Source organism: Salvia splendens, chromosome 9, assembly GCF_004379255.2.
Source record: "Salvia splendens isolate huo1 chromosome 9, SspV2, whole genome shotgun sequence".
NCBI lineage: Eukaryota > Viridiplantae > Streptophyta > Magnoliopsida > Lamiales > Lamiaceae > Salvia > Salvia splendens.
In genome coordinates, this window is record NC_056040.1 from 31,530,297 (window position 1) to 31,555,565 (window position 25,269).

Consider the following 25,269-nt stretch of genomic DNA (forward strand, 5'->3'; position numbering starts at 1 on the left):
CTTAATGAAGTGAATTTCCTTGGACACATAGTGACAGCAGAAGGGATCCGAGTGGACCCTGCTAAAGTGGAAGCCGTGCAACGTTGGCAGTCACCAACGATACCCAATGAAATTCGAAGTTTCCTAGGACTGACAGGATACTACCAAAGATTCATTGAAGGATTTTCTAAGATAGCGAGACCAATGACTCAACAACTCAAGAAAGGAGTTAAAGTCAATTGCACCCCAGAACGCGAAGCAAGCTTCCAGTTGCTAAAGGAAAAGTTGACCATAGAGCCAGTTCTAGCCGTGCCGGAAATGGGAGTCGACTATGTGGTGTATACAGATGCATCGAAAGTCAGACTCGGGTGCGTGCTAATGCAGAAGGGCAAGGTGATTGCGTATGCGTCACGCCAGTTAAGGCCGCACGAGTTGAACTACCCGACGCACGACCTAGAATTAGCAGCAGTACACACTTTGAAGATTTGGAGACATCATCTCTATGGAGTTCGATGTGAGATCTTCACAGATCATAAGAGCTTCAAATACTTCTGTGAGCAGAAGGATTTGAATATGAGACAGCACAGATGGCTGGAACTAAGCAAGGACTACGACTGTGGTATAAATTACCACCCAGGCAAAGCCAGCGTGGTAGCAGATGCCTTGAGCAGAAAGACTGCGCCTCAAGTGGCTACTTTCCTCACACAAGAGGAAGAGCTTATCCGGGAATTCGCCAAGATGCGACTGGAGATAGTAAGAGCCCCGGAAACGGTGGACAGCAGAATTTCCACCTTAGTCATAGAACCAGACTTAAAAGTCAGAATCATCGACGCCTAGAGACGCGATGAGGCCATAGAAAAGATTCGTCTCAAAGTGAGGACCGGCAAAGGGGACAGTTACCGCGAAGAAGTGGATAACGCCCTCACTTTCGAAGGAAGACTATGCGTACCCAACGATGAGGTACTCAGGAACGAGATCATGGGGGAAGCTCATGAGACGCCCTATACTGCCCATCATGGGAGTACGAAGATGTATCAGGACTTGAAGAGGCAATTTTGGTGGGATGACATGAAGAAAAACATAGCCTCGTTTGTAGAAAGATGCATGGCTTGTCAGCAAGTGAAGGCTTTACATCAACGACCCTATGGGAAGTTGCAGCCTCTCGAGATTCCAGAGTGAAAATGGGAGCATATAGCAATGGATGTTTGACAAGTTTGCCAAAATCTCAACGAGAAAATACTGACATCTGGGTGATTATAGATCGCCTCACCAAAAGTGCTCACTTCATACCAATTCGTATCACTTACGGATCAGACAAGTTGGCACAAATTTATGTGCAAGAGATCATGCGCCTGCATGGCGTACCAGTAACGATCACTTCAGATCGAGATTTAAAATTTACTTCTAGATTTTGGATAAGTCTACAGCGAGAGTTAGGCACTCATCTGAATTTCAGCACAGCATTCCATCCACAGATGGACGGACAGTCCAAAAGGACAATTCAGACGTTAGATGATATGTTGAGAGCCGTAGTGCTCGACTGTGGAGTAAGATGGGAGTCAGTACTTCCACTTATCGAGTTCGCCTACAACAACAGCTACCAGGCAACCATCAATATGGCCCCATATGAAGCACTCTATGGGAAGAAGTGTAGATCACCGCTTTACTGGGATGAAGTTGGTGAGAGAAGAATTCTCAGACCAGACTCCGTAGAAGAAATGATAGAAATTGTCCTACAGATCTGAGAGAGAATCAAAGAAGCTCAAGATAGACAGAAATCTTATGCAGATGTTCGCAGAACCGATTTACAGTTCAAAGTAGGAGACAAAGTCTTTCTGAAAGTATCCCCGTCGAAAGGGATAACTAGATTGGGCGTCAAGGGCAAGCTAAAACCATGTTTCATCGGACCTTACGAGATCCTAGAAACAATCGGCCCTGTGGTGTACAGATTAGCACTCCCACCAAGCTTTGGGAATGTTCACAATGTGTTTCATGTATCACAGTTGAGGAAATACGTGTTTTGACCCCAAACACATAGTACACCAAGAAGAAATGGTATTAAAACCAGATTTGAGCTATGAAGAAAAGCCAGAAGCAATTCTGGACAGAAAAGTGAAAGAGTTGACAAATAAAACCATCGTAACAGTGAAAGTCCAATGGAAGCACCACGGCCGCGAGGAGGCGACGCGGGAGCTCGAGGACCAGATGAAAGAGAAGTACCCAGAGCTTTTTGCCTGACCGAGACAAAATTTCGGGACGAAATTTTTGTTAAGGGAGGTAGAATGTAATAACCGCGATCTAATTTCTCGAAATTTATGAAATAAATACTAGAAATTTAAAGAAAGTGAATGAAAGAGCATTCGTTTATATTCTTGAGTAAACAAAACACGATATTTAGAATTTCCGATTTAAATAGTGTATTACAAATATTGACGATGAAAATAAAGAAAAATACATAAGAATGCTAAGGAGAGAAACGTTGGGGATCTTTTCTTTTCCCCGAGCCAAACCGCACCCACCGTGGCCCGTGCACCCGTCGATTCCGGGCAGCGAGCACGATGGGAGGCAACGAACCCGTCGCAGAGACAGCAGCTGGGCAGCCACGTTCTCCTCCAACCACCTCAGCTCCCCTATGCACACCCTGCAGAAATCAAACAAGAAAATTGATTTCAAGAGTCCTTGTGTCCCAAGCTAAACGCCAAGCAACATTAATTATAAGGTACTTCAAGATCATGAAAAAGAAGATATGTTGCAAATGGAGACAAAAGGGAAATCAGCTCTTTTAAGAATGCAAGAGTACATACTCCACAAACCACCAAAAATAGCTAACAAAGAGACAAGGAAAATCAGATTCGATCTCTGTCAAAATCCCAACAGACAATTCCATTTATCAACTAAGTACCAGGTACCTACATGGAGCCAAAGAGCAGTTAAAGTTGCTGCAGGGTTCTAATACACACTCTTTCCTATAAGACCCCCTTCATACCATCTATGAACACTCTCCTACACACCATAAGAAATTTCCAACGACATAGCAGGATTAGATGAGAAAGCTTGATTATCATGGGATGTTACAGCAGAGGCAGCCTCTCCCCACCATCACAGGTAACCCCACACAACCCCTTTGTCATTCCTTATCATCCATGAAGAACAACACTGCATTATCATGCTAAAGCACAACTCCTCCACTTAGCAATAGTTACACCACAATAGTAACAACTAAGTTAGAGCCTAGAGGATCCCTTCCACCTTTCTTTTTGCGGGATAAGGTTTGGAACAAGAAACAACAGGCTACTGCCTTTACACTCAAATCAGTAACACACCCACAAGAGTATCGGCAAAAAGTTTAAAACAACTAAGCAATCCCAGAATGCTCACCCTCAAATGCATTAAATTACAATAGAGAGTCAGGGAAATAACTCATCTTGATCCGACGAAGGAGTGGGTTGTATCCGCCATGCCGCAAGGGCTGCTCGGCACTCGCGGATGAGAATCAATGGTGGGAATCCCTCGCCGTCGGTGGAAGACCAGCAGCGGCAGCTGACCTCGTCGTCCCAGCCTGACCGCCCGCGAACCTGCGGCGGTGGTGCTGACTAATGGTGAATGCAAAATGGAACAGAGGTGGCGGCGACGAGCCGCAGCGCCCCAGCCGAACAGCCAGCGAGCGGCGGCTAACCACGGAGCGGTGGTGGTGACGCCAAAAGGAGCGTTGGCGCTGGACGGAAGAAATTCGCGTTCCTCGCGGTAGCGGCTGACCTCGAAGACGCCGGTAAGGTTCCGTCGAGCGAGAAGAAGGAGAAGGGAGGGGGCTAGGTTTGCCTCCTTCTTCAATTGGAAATTGGAGAAGAATTGGGGGAAAGAGAGAAAGGGAGAGAGCAGGCGACGAGAGAGAGAGTATATTTCATACTTGGGCCAAAATTTTATCTCAAATGAGTCAGCTCCTTTATTATTCTGTTGGGCCTCCAGATTTAGAAAAAAAAGTAGGAAAAGAGGAATGGACCTAAGAATTTAAGCTGGGCCATTTTGGTATGAAAAGAAAAAAAAAGGATAACATTTCGGGCCAGTAAATTTCTATTTGGGCCGGAAATGCTTAAGAAATAAATATTATGGGCCGGAATATTTAAATTCCAAGCTGGGCCTGGAATATTTTTAGGACCATTAACTTGGTCGAAGTCGTTATCCTAGATCAATTTCAAAAGTATAATGGAATTTATTTCCTAAGCCACGAAAGAACAGAAATTATTAAGCCGTGTTGAAATAGCACTCGGTGAATAACTAGATGGGAATTTTATTAGCCAAATAAGTATTTCCAAAATACTTAAAGAAAATAATCCGGGAAATTTTTATACCCGAACAGTTCGACAAGACTCCGAATAAATTAAATCGTTGATTTAATTAAAGATTTAAGACTTCTAAATTTAGAAGCAAGAAGTAAAATAATAAGCACACGCTTAGGCATGCATACATGCAAGATGAATAATTACTTAAAGCCTAATTTAAGTATTATTTGTTATAAAGGAGCGTCGTTGCACGTCGAGTAATCTCAAATCAGGAAGCGCCCGTTTGAAAGAGTTAAACAAACGAGGTGGACTCTCTCTTCTTTCTTTTAAAGCGTGTTTTATGTGAAAACATGATTATTTTTGAATGAGTTGTCATGCCATGTTTGGTTTATGATTACCTATCTGTTGGCTATGCCAACCAATTAAATCGAATTCGGGTCCCAGTAGGTCAGTAAATCCTACTCGGACTAGTGTACACATATGGACCGTGAGCTAGCGCCAGGTTGGCCGGTCCAGGGGTCGTGAGCTAGCGCCAGGTTGGCCGGTCCAGGGGTCGTGAGCTAGCGCCAGGTTGGTCGGCCCAGTGATCGTGGAATGTGGCCACATTCCCGATTCATGCACTGAGATATGGTATATCATCAGAAGTTTAAAAGACTGCAGTCTATTTTCATAAAGAAATAACAGATTTAGTGACCGGGACTTATTTTCAGAAAAACCCCGTGTTCACTCAGCTTGGCTGACAACTAAAAGAGAAGTGTTTTCGGCATGAGCACACTGAGTGCATCAAGTACTCAACCCTGCATATTGTTTTCCTTAATGTGCAGGTTGATCGTTGTCAAGGCCGAGGAGGTGTTGGGACAGAAGGCTAAATAAGTAGGAAGATAGCTGGTGTAGTATGTCTTCATACATATTACATCTGTCTTGGTACTCTTCCGTTGCCCAAATTTAGAACTTGCTTTTAGCAAAGACAATTGTTCCATAATTACTCTGATTCAGTATGATTTGTACCCTCAACACATTTCAGACAATGTTTCCTTTGATTTAAGCATCTTATGATGAGTTGAGACAACTTCAGTAAGTTTTAGTCGTGATATAGCTACACTTTCTTTGACTAGGGAGATGTGGTCGTGACAAGAAGTTAGGCTTTGTTATGAGTACCTTTGATGCTTGTTTGTATGTGAAAAATCTTGATAATGTGCATGTGTTCTTGTTGCTTTATGTTGATGATATGCCCATCATGGGTCCTTGCATTAAGTCTATTAAACATGTGCAATCTGCTTTATGTGATAATTTTGACATGAAAGATCTTGGTGATGCTAAAAAGATTTTGGGGATCAATATCCTTAGGGATAGGAAGGCCTCTACTCTGGTTCTTCACCAGGAACCTTATGTGCAAAAAATTCTTGAAAAGTTTAATATGTTTGGTACTAAAATTGCTTCTATTCCTTTAGCTGCCCATTTCATGATGAGTAAGGACCTTTGTCCTAAGACTAAGTCTGAAATTAAAGCTATGAACAAGGTCCCTTATTCTAATGCTATTGGCTCTGTGATGTATCTTATGGTTAGTACTAGGCATGACATTGCCTATGTTGTTTCTTGCTTAAGTAGATACATGGCTAACCCAGGTCCTATGCATTGGGAAGCTCTTAAATGATTGCTTAGATATTTGAAAAATACTTCCAAGTATGGTCTCTGTTTTTCTAAGCATGATCAAGGTGTTGAGTTGTGTGGTTTTGTGGATTCTAACTATGCTAATGACAAGGATATGAGGAAGTCAACCACTTCCAATGTGTTTTCAGTTTGCAGGTCTTGTGTTAGTTGGAAATCCCAACTCCAGCATATTGTAGCCCTGTCTACAACATAGTCAGAATACATAGTTATTACTGAAGCTATGAAGGAGGAAAACTGGTTAAAGATAGTTCTTTCTGAACTCAAGTTTATTAAGTTTGTTCCTATGTTATATTCTGATAGTCAGTCTGTCATACAACTGTGTAAAAATCATGTTTTCCATGATAAAACTAAGCATATAAATGTTAGGTTCCATTTCATTAGATATGCTGTGGAAAAAGGTGAAGTTCTTTTACAAAAGGTGCATACTGATAATAACCCTGTTGATATGGGTACTAAATGTCTTTCTGTGGATAAATTGCTCTCATGCATCAAAAAGTTACATTTTGATTTTGGTTGAGCATGTGCATGCCCCGAGGAAAGACCTTGCTGACTCTTTGAAGTCACAAGGCATCTAAAGTCCTACAAAACTAATTGGTGTACATTTAGTGTTTTGTTAGGCAACCTGGTTTTCTTATCTAATGAACTTTGTGTTCTTTGGAGATAGGAATTCCTTGTAGGCTATGATGAAGCAGCAGTAGACCAAGGCTCTCCCCTGTTTCTCCTGAAGCAGTCCAAAGGTGGAGAATGTTGAATTTTGGACTCCTTGCTTTGGGCTTCTAATATTAATCGGTTGGGCTGATTATTTGTTGAGCCCATGTGATTATATTATGGCCCAAACACTAGCTGGCACGGTTACTTACCAGACTAGCTGGATGGATGCCACCTGGCTCCTCCACGCGGATCAAGCGCCTGGACCGTTGGATTGGTGAGTGTGTTTGTTATAAGTCTGATAGACTCTTCCTTTCTCATTCATTCGATACAAGTCTCTCTCTCTCTCTCTCTCAGAAACCGCTTCTCCTTCTCTCTACCTCTCTCTAGTTTTCCAGTGAATCTAGCAGAGATTTCCTTCAAGCATTTGGTTCTACCGATGATTCTCAGTTCCTAAGAGATCTATCGGTGTAGCTTGAGTGTTAGGCAACTTCTTCAGTTTCCTTCTCAAACCCTAGGGTTCGGTCTTCATTTTGTGACCTACCCTGTTGTGCTTGGAGTGTTTGTGAGAGTTTCTTGTGTTCAAGGCTATGTTCTGAGTGGTGCTTGTAAGTCCGTGTGTAGAGATGGCCGTGGTGTGTGATAACCAGTGAGATCTAGGGTTTCACAGATCTCTGGTTGTGTGGTTCGTTCAACGGTGCTCTCCTTTGTGACTTGCAGTGAGGATTGGGGAGGTCTGAGGCCTAGTGCAGTCACTGTTGTGACCTGAGCCATCCGTGGCCCGATTCTCTGACTTAGTCTCTCTTACATGTTTAGATCCTTCGGGATCAATTTCTTGTGAGACTAATCGTTCTACTAAGTGTGCAAGTACTCTGTGAAGGTGGAATCTCAAGATCAAAGATGTTCTTGAGATAGCTTATGGTTGTTTCTATGTAACACTTGGTTAGCGTGTAATCTTGATATCACGGTTGTACTTGGCTTGTACCTCTGAGATTAGCCATCTCATAACAATATCAATAAAAGAGGTATCGGTAATTAGTGAATCCCGAATGGTCTGATCCCTATAAACAATTTTCACTCGGGAATACTAATAAGGAACATTCGAATATATTACTTGTCATTTTCTCATAAAAATGGCAAATGTGTCCTATTTTTCGTGGACGGATGGAGTATTACTTGTCATTTTCTAAAAAAAAAACTCCACCCTCTTTTGTATTAAAATAAAAACTAAAAATACCATTTTTTAAAAACGTAAATATTCATATACAACAAACTTGTTCGTTTATTGCTAGATCCGACCATTGTTCTTTTCTTCAACCAAAAACCTTTCACACACACAGCAAATTAACAAACACACTCCCAAAATCCCTATAAAAAAATTCAATGAATAATTCCAGCAGCCTTGAAGATGATGAATTCGACGCCCCTTCTCTCTGCGATTTCCCTCTAAATTCCTGCGAGCCGGAGAGAAACAACGGTCATCATCAGCCGTTGGATTCATTTGAGTTCTCAAACGATCTCAGCTCACACAGCCTCTCTCACGCAGAGGACATCATACACTGCGGCAAGCTCATGCCATACAAACAGCAACTATCTCTTCCCTCGCCAAGACACCGCAAATCAAACAGCTACGGAAACACGCGGAGTAGCCGCTCCTTGGATCGCAAAAACCTACGCCGGGATGAAAAATCGGCCGGGTGGAAGCCGAGGTGGTATGATTTGACATTCGGCTCGGCCAAATTTCCGCCGGAGATGGATCTCCGAGACATGAAAATCCGGCAAATTCGCCGGAGTCCGGGTGGAGATGGAACTCCGGAAAACCGGAGAAGCGCTTGGGGTTGGGGCTATGATTTCCTGAGGGTGTTGAGCTGCAAAAATCATCCCGGTAGTGTGGCGGTTACGGCATCCATAGCGACTTTGAATTAGGTAATACTACTTACTACTAGTATTCATGTTTTTGCATTATTTTTTTTATCATATAGTAATTTACTACTAGTATATAATTAAGATCACTATGTAGTCTATCATTTCAGTGACAATAAATAAATGAATTTTCCGCAGTGTATTGGACTTTTTATGGAATTAAGCTTATCAATACTCATTTCTTATATTAAAATTAAAGTCGAACTAGAGTATTAGATTTAAGTGATTTTGCTTAGATTACACTATGTGACAGATTTATAGGATTTATTATATATAGTAACTGTATATTAGAGAATCAATATGATAATTGACGATCCTTAAAAATCACAAAAATCTTAAAACTTAAATTTGTACTTCAATTTCCTTGATTTAAATTATATTTTCACACGTAGTTTAGTATCAAATTATTGATAATTTTACAAGGATTTTAACGAAATTTTATTTGCATACGTTCAAATGAAAAATTGCACAAAATTGAATTGAAATCGACCTACAATATATTATTCTTCATTGCATTGTTTTGATGCCCTAAGTCAATGTACATAACACCACTAACTTTGATGTGTATAATGCAGAAAAAATGTAACTTATAAGTGTTTTTTTGAATTAATTTGCAATCAATTTTTGTTTAAAGTAGTATGTTGCATAATTTAATGGTAAGGTCAAATGTATATAATCTCTTATGTTCAATGTATATAATGTGAACATCCTCGATTTGTATGTAGATACTATAATACAATTATCAATTGGACCATTTTACTCCTTAATGCTCTATTCACATTAAAATAATGCTGGCCGAAAACCCTAGATCTCAACCATCTATTTTTTTTAATCTAAGGATTCATATTTGGTCTTAATTTTGATATCAAATAAGAATTTATTTTATATCTATCATTTAAACAACTATACATACTTATTATATATATAATTCATATTATAGTTTAGAATTTCTAAAATATATAAAGTTCACATTTAATTACATTTATCCGTATATATATTGCTATGCAATGTATTTATTTTTAGTTTTGAAGTTACACAAGTATTTGGCTAGGTAAGATCATTAAATGAATTTAATTACATTTATCCGTATATATATTGCTATGCAATGTATTTATTTTTAGTTTTGAAGTTACACAAGTATTTGGCTAGGTAAGATCATTAAATGAATTTCACAAGTATCATGGGAAACACATTCTATACGGATAAGAGTTAATTGGCTTATGTCAGATGATAAGGGTCACCTTCTTATTTATTTATTCATTTTGAAAAAGAATTTTGTCGTCCGTGGCGGCTGCGGGCTGGGGTTAAAAAATGAAATAAAATAAATGCAAACTCACCTTTCAATGCGACATTTATTTTTAATATTTGTCTTTAAAAAAAATAGAGAAATTTATAAATGACATTTTAATGTGATTGATAAAGGAAGAAAAGATAAGAAAAAGTAAGAGGAGAAAAAGAGGAGGAAAAAAAAGGAGGAAAATATAGTGCATGAAATATGATTAATGGATTGTGGAGACCACATTATTACTTGGGTAATTGATAAAAAAATTTCATATTTAAATTTGATTTAATTTTGGAGGATGACCTAAAATATAAAATTAGTCTATTTTTAAGATAGGATGGAATATAGTCCATAACTTAATGTGTATAATTGTGAGTTCATAAATGCTTCCTTTATCTAATGTTATTTTGATCAATGTGATGTATTATAAGAATAATGATGATATCATACATAAGTTGAGCACACGCTATTAAGACTATTATTACCTTCATATAGAGAGTGAAATGCAGTTGCAAAACAAGAAACCTGATTTATATGTCTATTACCAGACCTAATTCTGTTAATTTTGCAAGTATCTTAGCGTTTCATAATCTTACTCTCTTCGTTCCAACTAAGCTGAGACATTTTTTTGGACATGGAGATAAAAATTTATGTTAAATAAGTTAAATGGATATAAAATAAAATATGAGAAAGGATAAAATATGAGAGACAAAAAAGAGTATAGTAATAAAGAGAATAAAATAAGAGTGATTAAATGTTTTATTTTTTTATTAAATAAGAAAATTACTTAAATTATTTGAGATATTCTAAAAAAGAATTATTGCATAACTTAATTAGGACGGAAGAAATATTTTGTAATTATATTACTATAATGTCATGTCAACCTCGATTATAACAAGAACAAATGCACCCTACATGCATTACGTGCATACTTAGAAATGTTTAAAAATTTACTCCAAAAAAGGCAATAAACAAGGGAATTCTTATATACCAAACCTAAAAATGTCAAAGTTAATGGTTTCTTTTTTATATGTGATTTTTGATTAATTTCGCTTAGTATTGTATCATATCACATAAATAGATATCGCAGAGGTACATTTTGACATTTTCCAGTAGAAGGTCTCGTGAAAAATACATCAGTTAAAAGAACAGTTGATTGAGTGACAATTTTCTTCACCAAGATTATTCATTAGGAGTTAGGACTTCAATAAATACATATGAAATGGAAATATCAGCCGAATACTTGTGATGACAGTAAATCAATTCAACAATTATTACTCAATACAAGCTGTTCAGATACCTGGATTCTCCAACTTAAGACAATAATATAGATATAATATACAATAGAGATAATAATTTTATTTGTTAATCTTGTGATGGCGAAAACAAAGAAGTCGAGAGTAAGACATTCCTTGCAAGTATCCCAAAACCAAAACCATTTTCTTCCTTAGTTGTCTTTTCAAATATTTGTATTAGCTGTTGAGCTGTTGGCAACTCAACATCTAGAAGTAATTAGAAGTTAGAATCACTCCGTCTGTAATTTAAAGTCTCATTTTACCATTTGGTATGTTCCTGATTTAAAGTCTCATTTGTTTTTTTTCATTTTAGGTAGGTGGACGGACCACCATTCAACCAACTCATTACCATCAAATTTTATTATAAAACAAATAGTACTATATAAAAAGTAGGGTCCACATTCTACTAACTCGAGCATCCGCAACGCGGCGCGGAACCGTCCCGCGTTCCGTGCCGGAGGGACGGAACGCCCGCGAGACGCGTTGCGGCACACCGTCCCGCCCCGGAACCGTTCCCATCTCGTCCCGTAACCCGTCCCTGCGAGACGCGGGACGGGCTGTCACGCCACGCGCCATGGCGACGTGGCGCGCCCCTGCGCCATGCGTGACGCCCACTCGCTGGCCCGCGAGTGGGCATCGTCACGATGACGCAATAAATCTTTTTTTTAATTCGAATTTTAAAAAAAAATTATTAAACGGTAATATTACTGTTTATATCCGTTTTTTCTTTTTTTATTTTTTTTTATTTTTTTACTCTATAAATACTCCTAATTCATCCTCATTTCACACACAACTACACATCTATTCTTCCTAAATCAACTTCATTTCCTCTCCAATTTTCATCTAACATCTCATCACAAAATGTTCGGCGAAGGCAACTCAGGCGGTGGCGGCTCCGGCGGGTGGGATCTCAACACGTTTAACGATTGGGAGACCATGTACAACACACTGGGTGGTTTCGGTTCGTCGACGCCGGGTGGGTACCAACCACCCACTTTTGACGTGGATGCATACGCATGTCCCTCCGCCCCGCGGTATTCGCAGGGATTATCCCAGATTCGGGAGGATTTCCCCGTTGAACCCACTTTGGGAGGAGGCCGAGGCGGGGGAGGAGGCCGCGGCAGGCGAAGCTCCAGGGCGGAGTCGGAGGCGGGCGAGGAGGAGGAGGAAGAGGAGGATCTAGGTCGGCATCCGTACAGCAACAACGAAACGATGGAGGTGTACAACGCCTGGATCACCGTCTCGTACGATCCCGTCGTCGGGAATCAACAACCCAACAAGTGCTTCTGGGAAAAGGTCACCGAGATATACCACCAGATTAAGCCGAAAGGGTCCTGGAAGCGGCGCACTACCAAAGCGGAGCATCGGGAGCCGACATTTTGAGGGCGGCTTTGCGCGTCTACAACCAGGACACCGGTAAACAATTCAAATATGTTAATATTTGGCTGGTCGTCAAGGACGAGGAAAGGTGGGCCGGCGGTGTCCGCTCCAGCTCGGGCTCAACCTCAAACCGCACGAAGCACACGATGAGTGACCAATACTCGTCTGGTGACGGTGAGGGCAGCGGCGCACAAGATGGTGCACTGCAGGAGTTTGTGGGCACGGCCAGCGATGCCGCGGTATCCAGCCATGGGCGCCGTCGGCCGCAAGGGACCAAGGCGGCGAAGGCGGCTAGAGCGAGGAAGGGCCGAGGCGAATCAAGCCAGGCGGCCTCGGGATCTGGCTCGGGGGGAGGTTCGAACACCATTATGGCGGTGTACATGACCGCCACAATGGCGGACACTTCCCGCTTCTCGCCCTCCCAATACCAAGCCTGGTGGAACGGAATTGTGCATATGGCAGCACAACTTGGCCTTCCGCCTCCTATTGCACCTCCACCGCCTTCGGGGGATGATTCGCCGGCGAAGTAGTTTTTTTATTTTCTTTAAATTTGTATTTTAAATTATGCAACGTTTAATTTTTTAGGATTTTAATTGTGTGTGTTTTTATTTTTTTAAATTTTAAGTTTTAATTTTTTTTATGTTGTGTGTTTTTTAATGAAGTGTGTTTGTTTTAATTGAATTGGGTTGAAATAAAAATAAAAAATGAAATTGAATGAATAGTAATTTAAGGAACAATTAAGGAACAGAGAGTTGCAGGTTCCGTTCCTTAGTTAAGGAATGTACTAAAAAAGTACAGTGGGGGTCCGCAAATAGTAGTTTAAGGAACGGTATAGCAACCGCGTTGTGGATGACCTAACTCATTTTTCCATTTTTTTCACAAAATCAAACAGTATTTTTTTAAATCCGTGCCGAATCAAAATGAGAATATAATTATATATTTTGAATTTTGAATATCTGATCATACGCAATAAGAATGAATTTGGGTCATATGTCATTCTACAAGCTAGAACAATCATTAAATTGAACTCAAATACATCAAAGAGAAGCAGCAAAGGTAAAATATTCAAAACTCAGTTGCAAAAATAGTGACCACTAGCATACCTGTGCTCAACCTCATAGAAATCAGTACTCCCTTCACCAGCAGGCCTCAGAGAAATCCCAGACAATGATCTATTCCCTGTGCTTGCAAACTCGACACGACCAAAGATCTCGAGCTCAGATCCATCATCATCTTTGCCGATATCCACAGGCATTCTCGCCCTCAACCTACCAACACTGCCCTTCGCCGGAAGCTCATCAACATGCCACTTCAACTCCCTGTCAGCCCTGTTCAGCACTGCTTTGGGGGATACCTTCAAAAGGGTAGGATCCACAGGCAATTTCATCACAAATGTCACATCCTTCAACGGCGCTGGCAAATCCGGATTTGGCACGTACTGTATCATGAGTGAGAGCAGCGTTCCAACGAGGCGTTTGACAAGACGAACTCTTATAGGCAGAGGAGTTGAGTGGGGGAGTAAACTGTACTTGATAACGGGTACCGCTTCATCCGACAGAGCAGTCCTCACATGAAACAGATTGTTACCTAGGCTGCTGATCTTGGAACTCTGCACAACAAATCTCTTCACATCTTGTGTGCCTTCCACCTTGAATGAGAATTCAGTTTCTTTACTATTTGAACTGGAGTTGGGAGGCTTTGTCTTGAGGAAGACGACGCCCTTCAACCCGACCCTAGCTACAACGGACTCTCTAAACTCCGCACTTATCTCTTCCACAATGCACATTTCTGGACCCTGCTGCATTTCAGCCTTCTGATCGGCAGAAATCGGAGGAGCCTGCCTGGTGGCAAGGAGCTCCAAGCCACCAAGGCCGTGGTCTTTAGTAAGTTTCTTGGGTCCCACAAACTCGGATGCATCCAATCCACCACCCCAAGCATCATTGAGGCCTTCAAAATCTTCAGGCAGAGTTGGGCCCTCGTTGCTGAACTCAACTCCACCATAGTCTCCCTCGAATCCCTCCACGCCTATGTGTGTGGACTCTGTGGCCGCGGATGGGGGCAATGCGGTGACTTCGAGCCCCGCCAGCGCCTTGCTCATGTCCGAAACGCCTCCCTCCTTGTCCTTCTTGAACCCTTCCATGAGCATTTCATCGGGCTTGTGAATCCTATCACTAGCTGCGAATGGATCACTTTCATTGTCAATGTTATTAACCTTCTCCTTCTCCTTCTCCTCTCCCTGGTGAGAAGAAAGGCCAGATGCGATTACATCGCCTGCATGGAGAGTCTCTAGGGGCAGCTCGAAAAAAGCGCGGGAGAATGTGTGAGTGGAGTCTTGGTGCTGGACGGCGTCAGGCTCGACGCTGGGCCAGGTGTTGGCGCCTCTGATTTTGGCCTCGGTCTGGGTGGAGGAATGGACCATCTTGGCGATGCTGTCGCCGTGCATGGAGGCGAGCATGGCGGAGAGGCGGATGGTGGTGGTGCCCCGGAGGATGATGTCGAGGGCCATGTAGATCTCGGCGTACTTTTTGCCCAATTTCTCGGGGGAGACGTCAACGCCGCGGCAGGCGGTAACGACGACGGCGACGGCCTGGTTGACGACGTTGATGGTGTCGAATACGTTGTTGTTGGAGTCGTCAGTGGTGGTGACGCCGAGGACGTAGATGGAATTGACGAGACGGTAGACGACGCGGTAGCGGGACTCGACGCCGACGACGACCTGGCCGGAGGAGGCGGCCAGAGGGTCGTCGCCCAGCAGATCGGCGGAGAAGCGCGTGTGGCGGAAGGAGGAGAGAGCCATCAGGGCCCGGGATGGAGGGAACCATTCCCGGGTTAGGACCATTACGTCCGGCCCGTTTGTAGGCTGCAGCGACACCGCCAAACACGACATTTCTTCTTCTTCTTCTTCACATTCTTTCTCATTCCATCATCCTTCAATTCTTCATCCCATATTTCCGATCCTACAAAAAAGTTAAATTATTATTATTATTATTATTATTATTATTATTATTATTATTATTATTATTTATAGTTTTTACTATCGGGAGAAAAGATCTGCTCCGTACCTTATTTTAAAGAACTTTATGTGAGCGTCTAAATCCAAGTCAGCCACATTCCTTATATTTAGTGTTTCACATTACCTACTTAATTAGGTTAATTGCAATTCTCTCCTCTATCTTTTTATTCCATGTCAGCACTCTACTATCTTTCATTTACTTCTCTTTCTACAAATTCTTACCGCTCAATTTTTCTTCATTGCAATTAATTTCTAATATATTACTCATCTCTCTCTTAAATTTTGTTACATTTTTCCATTTTATATATCCTACAAAATTTGTCATATTTCACTTTCCCATATTCCACTAATTCATTACAACTCACATTTCTTAAAAGTGTGATAAAATTTAAGGGACAGAGGGAGTATTCATTTTTATTGTCGGAAGATCCCCAACATCACGCTTGGTATTCTTCCCAAATCGTTTCTCTGTGCAGTTATTTTTTAACATTAATTTTTTTGGGTCATGTTTCTCAATTCTGGCAAACCCCATTTTATTAATTTTGTTACAATTCTTCTTCGTTGGATAGATAAGAGTTATCTTCTTCTCGAATCCTTTTCTGCAAAAGACATGGTTGATGATTTTCTTTTATATGGTAATGAAATACTCTGGGAAAAGATGAAAAAAGAAATAGTAGTATGCTTCCAATGTGATAAGCAAAATAAATATTATCAACCATGACTTTTAAAATAGAAAAAGAGAGATCGAAAAACGAATAAACGCAACATAGAAATAGAGAGATCGAAAGAGACGACCAAATAACCTTAAATTTAAAATATAGAAAAGTTGTTGATGAAAGTGAAAACAGAGGCAGCCATAGTATTCAGGTTTTCGAAGAAAAGAGTTGAATACAAAATACAAAAAGATAAATTAAGAGATTGGCGATGAAAAGATAATAGAGAGAATAGAAAGTAATGATGCAATACGTGAAACACTAAAAATAAGGAATGTGTCTGAGGTGCTCACATAATGGTTAAATAAGGTATCGCATCAATCTTATCATTACAGCAAGATCTGCCCATCCGTTGTCAACTGCGCTACGCTCCTGCGGGCCTCTCCAACTCCATCATATTATTATAGGGGGAGGAAATATTCAAAAATAACCTAAGAACCCTCTTCCCGCCGAAGCTCTGCCCAATCCTCGATGCCTGGCAGGCATTCCTTGCGAGAGCATCACCGAGAAGTATTAATTTTAAAAAAAAATCTTAATTCTCTATGGAATGGTTGATCACTTTTTTAAAGATAAATTACCTTTTTTTTAAATGCATAGCCTCGGAGGAATTAAATAACAAATCCCCACACGCCAGCATTCTAAGGCCAGCCACTACGCTATCTCTATATCGTCTCTTAAACCGTCCCTTAACTACTATTTGAGCACTATTTGAGGGTCCCACTGTCCTTTTTTCATCCATCCCTTAACTAAGGGACGGAACCTGCAACGCTCCGTCCCTTAACCGTCTCTATACCGTCCCTTAATTACTATTCATTCAATTTCATTTATAATTTTTTTTTCAACCCAATTCAATTTAAACAAACACACTTTATTAAAATTAAAACAACATTACAACTTAAAATTAAAAAAAACGAAGACATAATTAAAATTCTAAAAAATAAAAATGACATAATTTAATCTGCTCCGCCAAAGTTTTCCCAAATATGCTCAATTAGATCCTCTTGGAGTTGGGTGTGGGCGCTAGAGTCGCGTGTCCTTGCCCGAATAGCCAACCGTTCTTGTATAGACGGATGCGCTCCACTTCGCGGCGGACTACTTGCGGTTGAGCTTCTGGGGGATTCGGGGTCGAACCAATTTCCCGCATCGGGTCCTTCGTCTCGGACAATCATGTTGTGCAAGATTATGCACGTATACATGATGTCGACCATGCTCTCCATGAACCACGAACGAGCCGGGGCTTTGATGATGTTGAAGCGCGCTTGGAGAACCCCGAACGCCCTCTCCACATCCTTGCGCGCAGCCTCCTGCTTCTGCGCAAAAAGAGCCTGCTTTGGGTTCGCAGGCCTGCCGCACGTCTTCACGAAGGTCGGCCACTTCGGGTAGATGCCGTCGGCGAGATAGTACCCTATTTTATACCGCCGGTTGTTGGCGACGAAGTTGATGGCCGGCGCTTTACCATCCAAAACTTCGGTAAAGAGGTCGGACTGTTGGAGCACGTTTACGTCGTTGTTCGAGCTAGGAACCCCGAAGTACGCGTGCCAGATCCAAAGCCGGTAGTCGGCAACGGCCTTGAGTACAACGGTTGGGTGGGTGCCATTGTGGCCGCTCGTGTAGGACCCCCTCCAAGCCACCGGGCAATTCTTCCATTGCCAGTGCATGCAATCGACACTGCCAAGCATCCCGGGGAATCCGTGCACTTGTTCGTGCAGGTTGAGGAGGAACTGACAATCCTCCGTGGTTGGCCTCCGGAGAAATTCGTCACTGAAGGCTGCCCGGACGCCTCTGCAGAAGTTGAGCAAGCACATGCGCCCGTGGTGTCTCCGATGTGCAGGTATTCGTCGAATATGTCGGCCGTTTGTCCAGTCGCAAGCTGCCGGATGGCTGCAGTACATTTCTGCAGCGTCGTGTGGCTGGGACGGCCACCGCGCCGAACCCTTCTCGGAAGAACTCTTCCCTGGCCGCCAAAGTATTCGCTATGTGGAGAAATAGCGGTTTCCGCATGCGAAAACGGCGACGGAAGTAGGTATCTCCCCAAATCGGGTTATCGCAGAAGTAGTCGCGTACTAACCGTGCGGCGGCTTCCTCCCGGTTCCGATTGATGTACTTCCGGGAGCGTCGTGGGGGTGGCGCGGCTTCCTCCGCCTCTCGTCGTCGATCTTCTTCGAGTGATTGTTCCATTAATTGACGCATTTGCTCAAAAGGATCCATTTGTTTGAGTTGATTGAAGATGGAAATTGGAGTGATAGAGAGGATTTGAGAGGAATAGATGTGTGTTTGTGTTTGAAATGAGTATGAAATATGATTATTTATAGAGTAAAATATATAAAAAAATAAAAAAACGAAAAATAAAAATTTAACGGTAATATTACCGTTTGAATTTTTTTTTTATTAAAAGTCGGTTTTTTTAAAAAAAAAACGAATTATTGCGTCACCAGTGACGACGCCCACTCGCGTGCCAGCGAGTGGGCGTCACGCACGCATGGGGACAAGACACGTGTTGCTGGCGCGTGGCGGGACAGCGCGTCCCGTGTCTCGATGAGACGGGCTACGGGACGAGACGGGCGCGGGCTAGGGACGGGATGGTCGCTGCAACGCGTCCCGCGGAGGACCCGTCCCTCCGGGACGAGACGCGAGCCCGGCGCGGGACGCGTAGTGGATGGTCTAACGCTTCTTCCCAATAGATTGATTTTTTCTACCACTCTTCTCATTCTTCACATTCACTTATCCTTGTCAGATTTGTCTTTCTCGTTTTAGATTTCCCCGGAACATCAACGTTTTTCTTGCCAGATTTCGTTTTTTGTTGCCAATAATTTTGCACAATAGTTTCGACACTCTTCATCGTTCATTGTGGGCTTCGTATTGTACAAATAATTTTCCCCAATTTTCCCCAATTTTCCCCAATTTTGCACAATAGTTTCGACACTCTGATTAATTTTTTAGCATTATTTTTTCTGATAAATTTTAGGAGAAATACAAAACTGTGTAAAAATTAGATGTGGGTCAGATGTGTTAAGATGAAAGATATCCATTAGTTTGTGCAAAACATTTTGATGGATCCGCGAATTTCTGATGTTTGTAAATGCTGGTAGAGAATGAAAATGCAGATCACGACACAGAGATTTTACGTGGTTCGATTTACTGAAGTAAATCTACGTCCACGGGAAGAAGGGAGGGCAAGATTGTATTGCTTGATCTGGGATTACAGCTTACAACACAGACTTGCTATATGGTGTTTTATCTCTAGAGAGCTTAACCTTTTTCTATCTGATCTAAGTTCTATTTATACATTGAACTAAGATCGTGGCTTGCATCACCACTCATGATGGTTGTGGATGTCGTGGAGGTCATGGAGGTCCTGCATGTAGCGTAGGTCATGGCCTACGATCGTGGCCTGAGCTGACACCACGTGGTAGTGGGTGTGTTGGAAGTTGTGGAAATCCTGTATGGGTCCACTAACTCCTTGTTCGGTCGAATACTGAGACCGAACTGCTTTGGTTGCCGATCTGAGAGTAGAGCTTGATGCCGACCTGAGAGCAGAGCTTGATTGGTTGGCTTTTACCGAGCTGTAGGCTGAGGCCGAACTCTTACTGAGACCGAACTGCTTTGGTTGCCGACCTGAGAGTAGAGCTTGATTGGTTGGCTTTTACCGAGCTGTAGGCTGGGGCCGAACTCTTTGGTAATGCCGAACTCATACTCTTCCTTGGGCTTTGGGCTGATGGGCCGTCACTGCTGTTGGGCTTGTTTAGTCCGTACCCCATCACTACCCCCCCCGAAAGACGAAGTGAATCAATTCGGCGAAGCGAGTCACTTCGGCATTCTGGATAAAGGTACGGGGGAGGCTGACGTCAGGGGACGTGCCTTGCATGTGACTGCATTAAATGCGACAGTAAAATCCGGCCGTTGAATCCTGGAAAGGTGGGATTCGAAACGGTGCGACGATTTTGAAATCTTCGCCGAATCTGATAAATACCTCCCTTCTTCATCATTGAAGCACTTTTGCGACTGCTTCTTCTGCACTCTATCTCCTTTGCGTAAAAATTTCCTTCCGCTTTCAAGAATTTCTTCAGAATTTCTTCAGATTTTGCAAAGAGTAAGAACCATGTCTTCTTCTTCTTCCGAGTTAGGTAGCGGTAGGAAAGGGGGCAAGGGGTCTTCTAGCCGGAAAGAGTCCGGAGAGAAGACTGTAGAATACTTTCACAGCGTCTTGAGTAAGGACACCGTGATATCTCTACACGAAAAATATCTTCTTCCCGGGGGGAAGGCGGTGGTTCCCGACGATGATCATAGGGCTAACGACCCGCCGGAGGGTTATGCCACCGTTTACGAAGCCTGCTTAGAATGCGGGCTTCGTTTCCCTCTTCCCCCACCTTTTGTAGAGCTTCTTGATTTTTTTCAACTCCCTTTAGGTCAGGTGACTCCGAATTCTTGGAGGCACTTGTCGGCTTTTGCTGCCGAACTCCGTAGGCTAGATAAGGATCTGTCTCTGCGGGCAATCCTTAATTTTTTCCAATTTAAAAGGAAGGGATCTTGGTTTTACTTGATCCCCTTACAGCCTTTTAGGGCATTCTGCAAAACCAAGTGGCCGAAATGGCAAAACCGCTTCTTTTTTTATAATAGGACAGCGGCTCCGGGCTTTCCCTGGAGAGGGCCGAAGTCCGTGATTCCTCATCCTCGGTTAGAACCGTTGGCCGAGCTCGAGGGCGAGCTCAATAAGATTCCTATGATTAGGAAACAATACTCGGAAACTGAGCTCGTCAAGGGCGACCTCGTGTTCAATATCTCGTCTTCGGACGAAGAAACTGAGGGTGAGGATTTCTTTTTTATGCTTTACTGCTTTAGCAGCGAAAACTAACCTGGTTTCCTTGCTTTTTGGCAGTGTACATGCTGAACAAGGCTAGCCGCAAATCTTCGGAGTCCAAGGAGCCGGAGAGGCCGAAAACCACCAGCTCGGCGTCTGATGCCGAGAGGACTCCGAAAAGGCAAAAAACCTCTTCGGATCCGAAGAAGCCGGAGTCGACTTCGGCAAAGGGGAAGGGGAAGGCCCAGAAGCCCCCGAGAGCGCCAGAGAAAGACGTGGTCTTGGCGCCTCCTTCGGAACATATCTGTGAGCCGTTTTTATGGCCCACGGACTTCGCCGAGGTGAATTCTCTTCTTGATTTTCTGGCCTTGCTTTTTTCCTGTATTTTTTGTGGCCCCTTTGTTGACTTTTTTCTTTATCCATTTTCAGAGGAACGATATGCTCTCCAAGCTCGTCGCCGTCGAACTCTCCAAAGCGTCCAATGACTATGCTGAGATGCAGAGGAAGTTGGCGGCTGCTTGTCATCGGGCCGAACAGGCTGAGGCTAACTTTGAGAAGGCCAGAGCTGCTAGGATTTCGGCCCAGGATGAAGCTCAGTTTGCCAAAAACCAGCTCGTCATCCAGCGAGAGCAGACGAAACGGAGGGATGCTGCCGCCGTGGCTGCCCAGGGGGAGGCTCTCCGTGTTTACACGGAGAAACTCTTTTTGAGCAGCCAGTTCTCGGCTTTTGTCGGTAGTCTGGTAAGGCTAATTACTGATAAGGGCGAGCAGGGGGCCGACGTCGTGCTGCCTCTGTACAGCCGAGAGATAGCAGCTCGGCTTCAGAATCTGCCGCTCCTTGAGGAGCTCGCTTCATCCTCGGTCCTGCTTTCTGCAGAACGAGTCCGGAGTTGTCGAGCTGATCGGGACGAGAACCTGGAGGCTATCTTTGCCTCCGTGGGACCCGTTTCACCCGCTTCGACTTACAACGGAGAGGGTGAGGCCGAGCCGCTGGAGCCGGAGGCCGAAGTCGAGCGGGCCGGGCATCCGGAGAAGGAAGCCGATCAGGAGGCGGAGGCGAGGCCGGCAGGATGCGAGGCCGAGGCTGAGGTAGCTCAGGAAAAAGGAGCTGAACCAGACCGAGGAGCCGGAGACGAAGCTGGCGGAGTATGATTTCGTCTCCCTTCTCTTAGTCTAGTTTTCTTCCTTGTAAAAATGGCTTTGAAGCCCTCCTAGTGTAAAAAATTTTCCTTGTGGATGAAAAATTCTCTACACTTGTCTTCGTATAGCTTTTCGTACTCGCCTTTATTCCTGTTGTATTTTACTATCTGCTCGGTACAGCTGCCGAACTAACATAGCTGCTTTGCACTCAAGGAGATGGAGATACTTCACTGGAAACGGCTGTACTCTTCGGCTTTAGACGAAGCTGAGAAAAGAGCTATAGCCGATCAGACGAAGAATGACGAGCTTCTGGCTCGTTTAGTGAAGCTGGAGGCCGATAATAAGGACTTAGAGTCCGATAAGAATGATCTGGAGGCCGAGCTGAATACGACCATTGCTGAGAGGACTGCGTACGAGGATTACATCCGTGTGCGCGGGGGAATGACCATATCAGATGTTCAGAGTCGAGTTGACGAACTGTGGGAGGAATATCATGTACTCCGGAGGAACAATGCGCTGGAGAGCTCGGCTTGCCAACAAGTCGTGAAATCATTGCGGCGCTGGGCTTCTCGGTACGACATAGTTCTTTCCCGACGTCCCTCAATTGAGAGATTCCTCAGGCATTTCCCGCCAACAGATGCTAGTACTCCAGCTCAAACCTCTGATTCACTTGCTCAAAACCCTACTCCAAGTCAGCAACGAACTCAGGGACAACCGGAGACGTCAAGTCGAGGACGGACTGAAGTTCGCAGAGGAGCTGTGGTTATGAGTGAGCAAGATCGGCAAATGCTTCGTGAAGAGACTCTTCGCCGCCGAGGTGCTAGGGCTTCCCGGGCTCAGAGAAGAGGGTGGCAGGTCGATTAGAGCATCTCGTCGACCTGCTTATTCTGCGGCTGCCTGGAACGCCCGAACTCAGCTTCACGAGGATTTTGTGAATAGATGGCTCAACTTTAGCAACCCTGGACAGTAGAATAGTCCTTTGTAATAGCGTAACGCCATCTCGTAGGGTAGCGGAGTTGTGTGCCGAACAAGATTTGAAAAATGAAATTTTGTTTTCGCTTCTAATACTGTATTTACAGCTTAGCGAAAAAATTTCATCGTACTTGTCCTCGGTCTTATGAAGTAAACTTCTTTGACCGGACTTGGTCCTTGGTCTGATGAAATAAACATCTTTGACCGGACTCGTCTTTGGTCTGATGAAATAAACATCTTTGACCGGACTCGTCTTTGTGTTCTAATTTGGCGATTTTCGTCGCCGGGATCGAACTTTCCCTTGTCCTAATTCGGCGAGTTTTATCGCGTGGATCGGACTTTCCCAGTTAACCGAAGTGGTCTTATGCAGTAAACCTCTTTGACTAGACATGGTCGTCCTCGGTCTTATGAGGTAAACTTCTTTGACCGAACTTGGTCGTCCTAATTCGGCGAGGTTTATCGCGTGGATCGGACTTTCCCTTATTGCAGTTCGTTTCAGACGAAGTGCTTATTTCTTAAGCCGAATTGTGGTCTTGTATCCTCCTGAGAAGCTTGGACTCACAATCGTTGGCTTATTGCAGTTCGTTTCAGACGAAGTGCTTGTTAAGCTGAATTGTGGTCTTGTATCCTCCTTGGAAGCTTGGACTCACAGTCGTTGGCTTGTTGCAGTTCGTTTCAGACGGACTGCTTGTTAAGCTGAATTGTGGTCTTGTATCCTCCTTAGAAGCTTGGACTCACAATCGTTGGCTTATTGCAGTTCGTTTCAGACGAACTGCTTGTTTAAGCTGAATTGTGGTCTTGTATCCTCTTTAGAAGCTCTGACTCACAATCGTTGGCTTGTATATGTTCTAAGAAGGGGATCAGCCTTCGAAGAACAAGATACCTCAGTAACATTTGTAAGAGACGACACGCACATAGACAGACAAAACGCACAGAGACAAACAAAGACCAAGCAAACCAAAGAAAGCACATTGACCGAACAGGACTCAAGACTGACTGACCGGACTGTCTCTTACAAATGGAACTTTTTGAGGTTGGAAACGTACCATGTTCGGGGTACTTGTGCTCCTGACACGTGAGTCAATTTGTAAGACCCTTTGCCGAGGACTTCTGACACCCGATATGGACCTTCCCATGTGGGTTCGAGTTCGCCCAGCTTTTCTGCTCGGCTTACTTCGTTGTTTCTCAAGACGAGATCTCCCACTTGAAATTGCAGCTTTTTCACCCTTTGGTTATAATACCGGGCTACTTGCTCCTTGTACTTGGCTGCTTTTATGCAGGCCAATTCTCTTCTTTCTTCGGCAAGATCTAGTTCGGCTCTCAGTCCGTCACCATTCATTTCTGAGGAGAAATTGAGTTCGGGGACTGGGTATGCCGATCTAAACCGGAATCACGGCTTCAGTGCCGTACACCATTGAGTTCGGCTCCGGTGTGACTTCGGTCATTTCGCCTGCCTCTGACTCCGGCTGCTGTGATTGCTATGCTTGATGGTGCCGAGCTGATTGCTCGGCACTTTTAAGCGCAATCTGCAAACTCTTGCTCTTTTTTGATCACCTCGGATGACCGCTATCCCTCCTTTGGTGGGGAAGGTGTTCGGCGAGGAAGCCTCTGATCGCTATGATCGGGCTTCTTTTTGTCTTCTCTAGATGAGCTGTCTAAAGACCGTTTTCGACGGTCTGCCTCATCGGCACGAGAAAACTTGTCCGCAATGTCCCACATCTCTTGAGCTGTTTGCGGACTGCATTCCACGAGCTTTCTGTAGAGAGCTCCGGGCAGGATTCCATTTTGGAATGCCGAAATGACAAGTAGATCATTGAGATTATCTACTTGTAGGCATTCCTTATGGAATCTCGTCAGGAAGTCGCTGATCTTTTCGTCGCGACCTTGACGTATAGAAAGCAGCTGAGCCGAAGTAATCCGGGCTTCCGCTTTCTGAAAGAACCTCCTGTGGAAAGCATCCATTAGATCTCGGTAGGATCTAATGCTGCCTTGAGGAAGGCTGTCGAACCACCTTCTGGCGTTCCCGATGAGCAGCTCGGGGAACAGCTTGCACATATGGACCTCATTGAGACCCTGGTTCGCCATATTATACTGATAGCGTCCCAGGAAGTCATGAGGATCCACCAACCCGTCATAAGTCATTGACGGAGTTCGGTAGTTCTGTGGCAAGGAAGT

General features: G+C 43.7%; 2 protein-coding genes across 2 annotated transcripts; one reads left to right on the top strand and one right to left on the bottom strand.

Moving 5' to 3' along the window:
- Positions 1–7,961: 7,961 nt before the first annotated feature.
- Positions 7,962–8,504, top strand: LOC121749427. The gene has a single exon (XM_042143997.1). The coding sequence runs from the start codon at positions 7,962–7,964 to the stop codon at positions 8,502–8,504; it is 543 nt and encodes a 180-aa protein (XP_041999931.1).
- Positions 8,505–13,469: 4,965 nt separating this feature from the next.
- Positions 13,470–15,345, bottom strand: LOC121747644. The gene has a single exon (XM_042141719.1). It carries the CDS (start codon positions 15,343–15,345, stop codon positions 13,531–13,533), a length of 1,815 nt encoding a protein of 604 aa, XP_041997653.1. The 3' UTR covers positions 13,470–13,530.
- Between the last annotated feature and the right edge of the window lie 9,924 nt (positions 15,346–25,269).

Excerpts from the sequence above, each read along its gene's own strand:
- LOC121749427 (XM_042143997.1), top strand. The coding sequence starts at position 7,962 with ATGAATAATTCCAGCAGCCTTGAAGATGATGAATTCGACGCCCCTTCT.
- LOC121747644 (XM_042141719.1), bottom strand. The coding sequence starts at position 15,345 with ATGTCGTGTTTGGCGGTGTCGCTGCAGCCTACAAACGGGCCGGACGTA.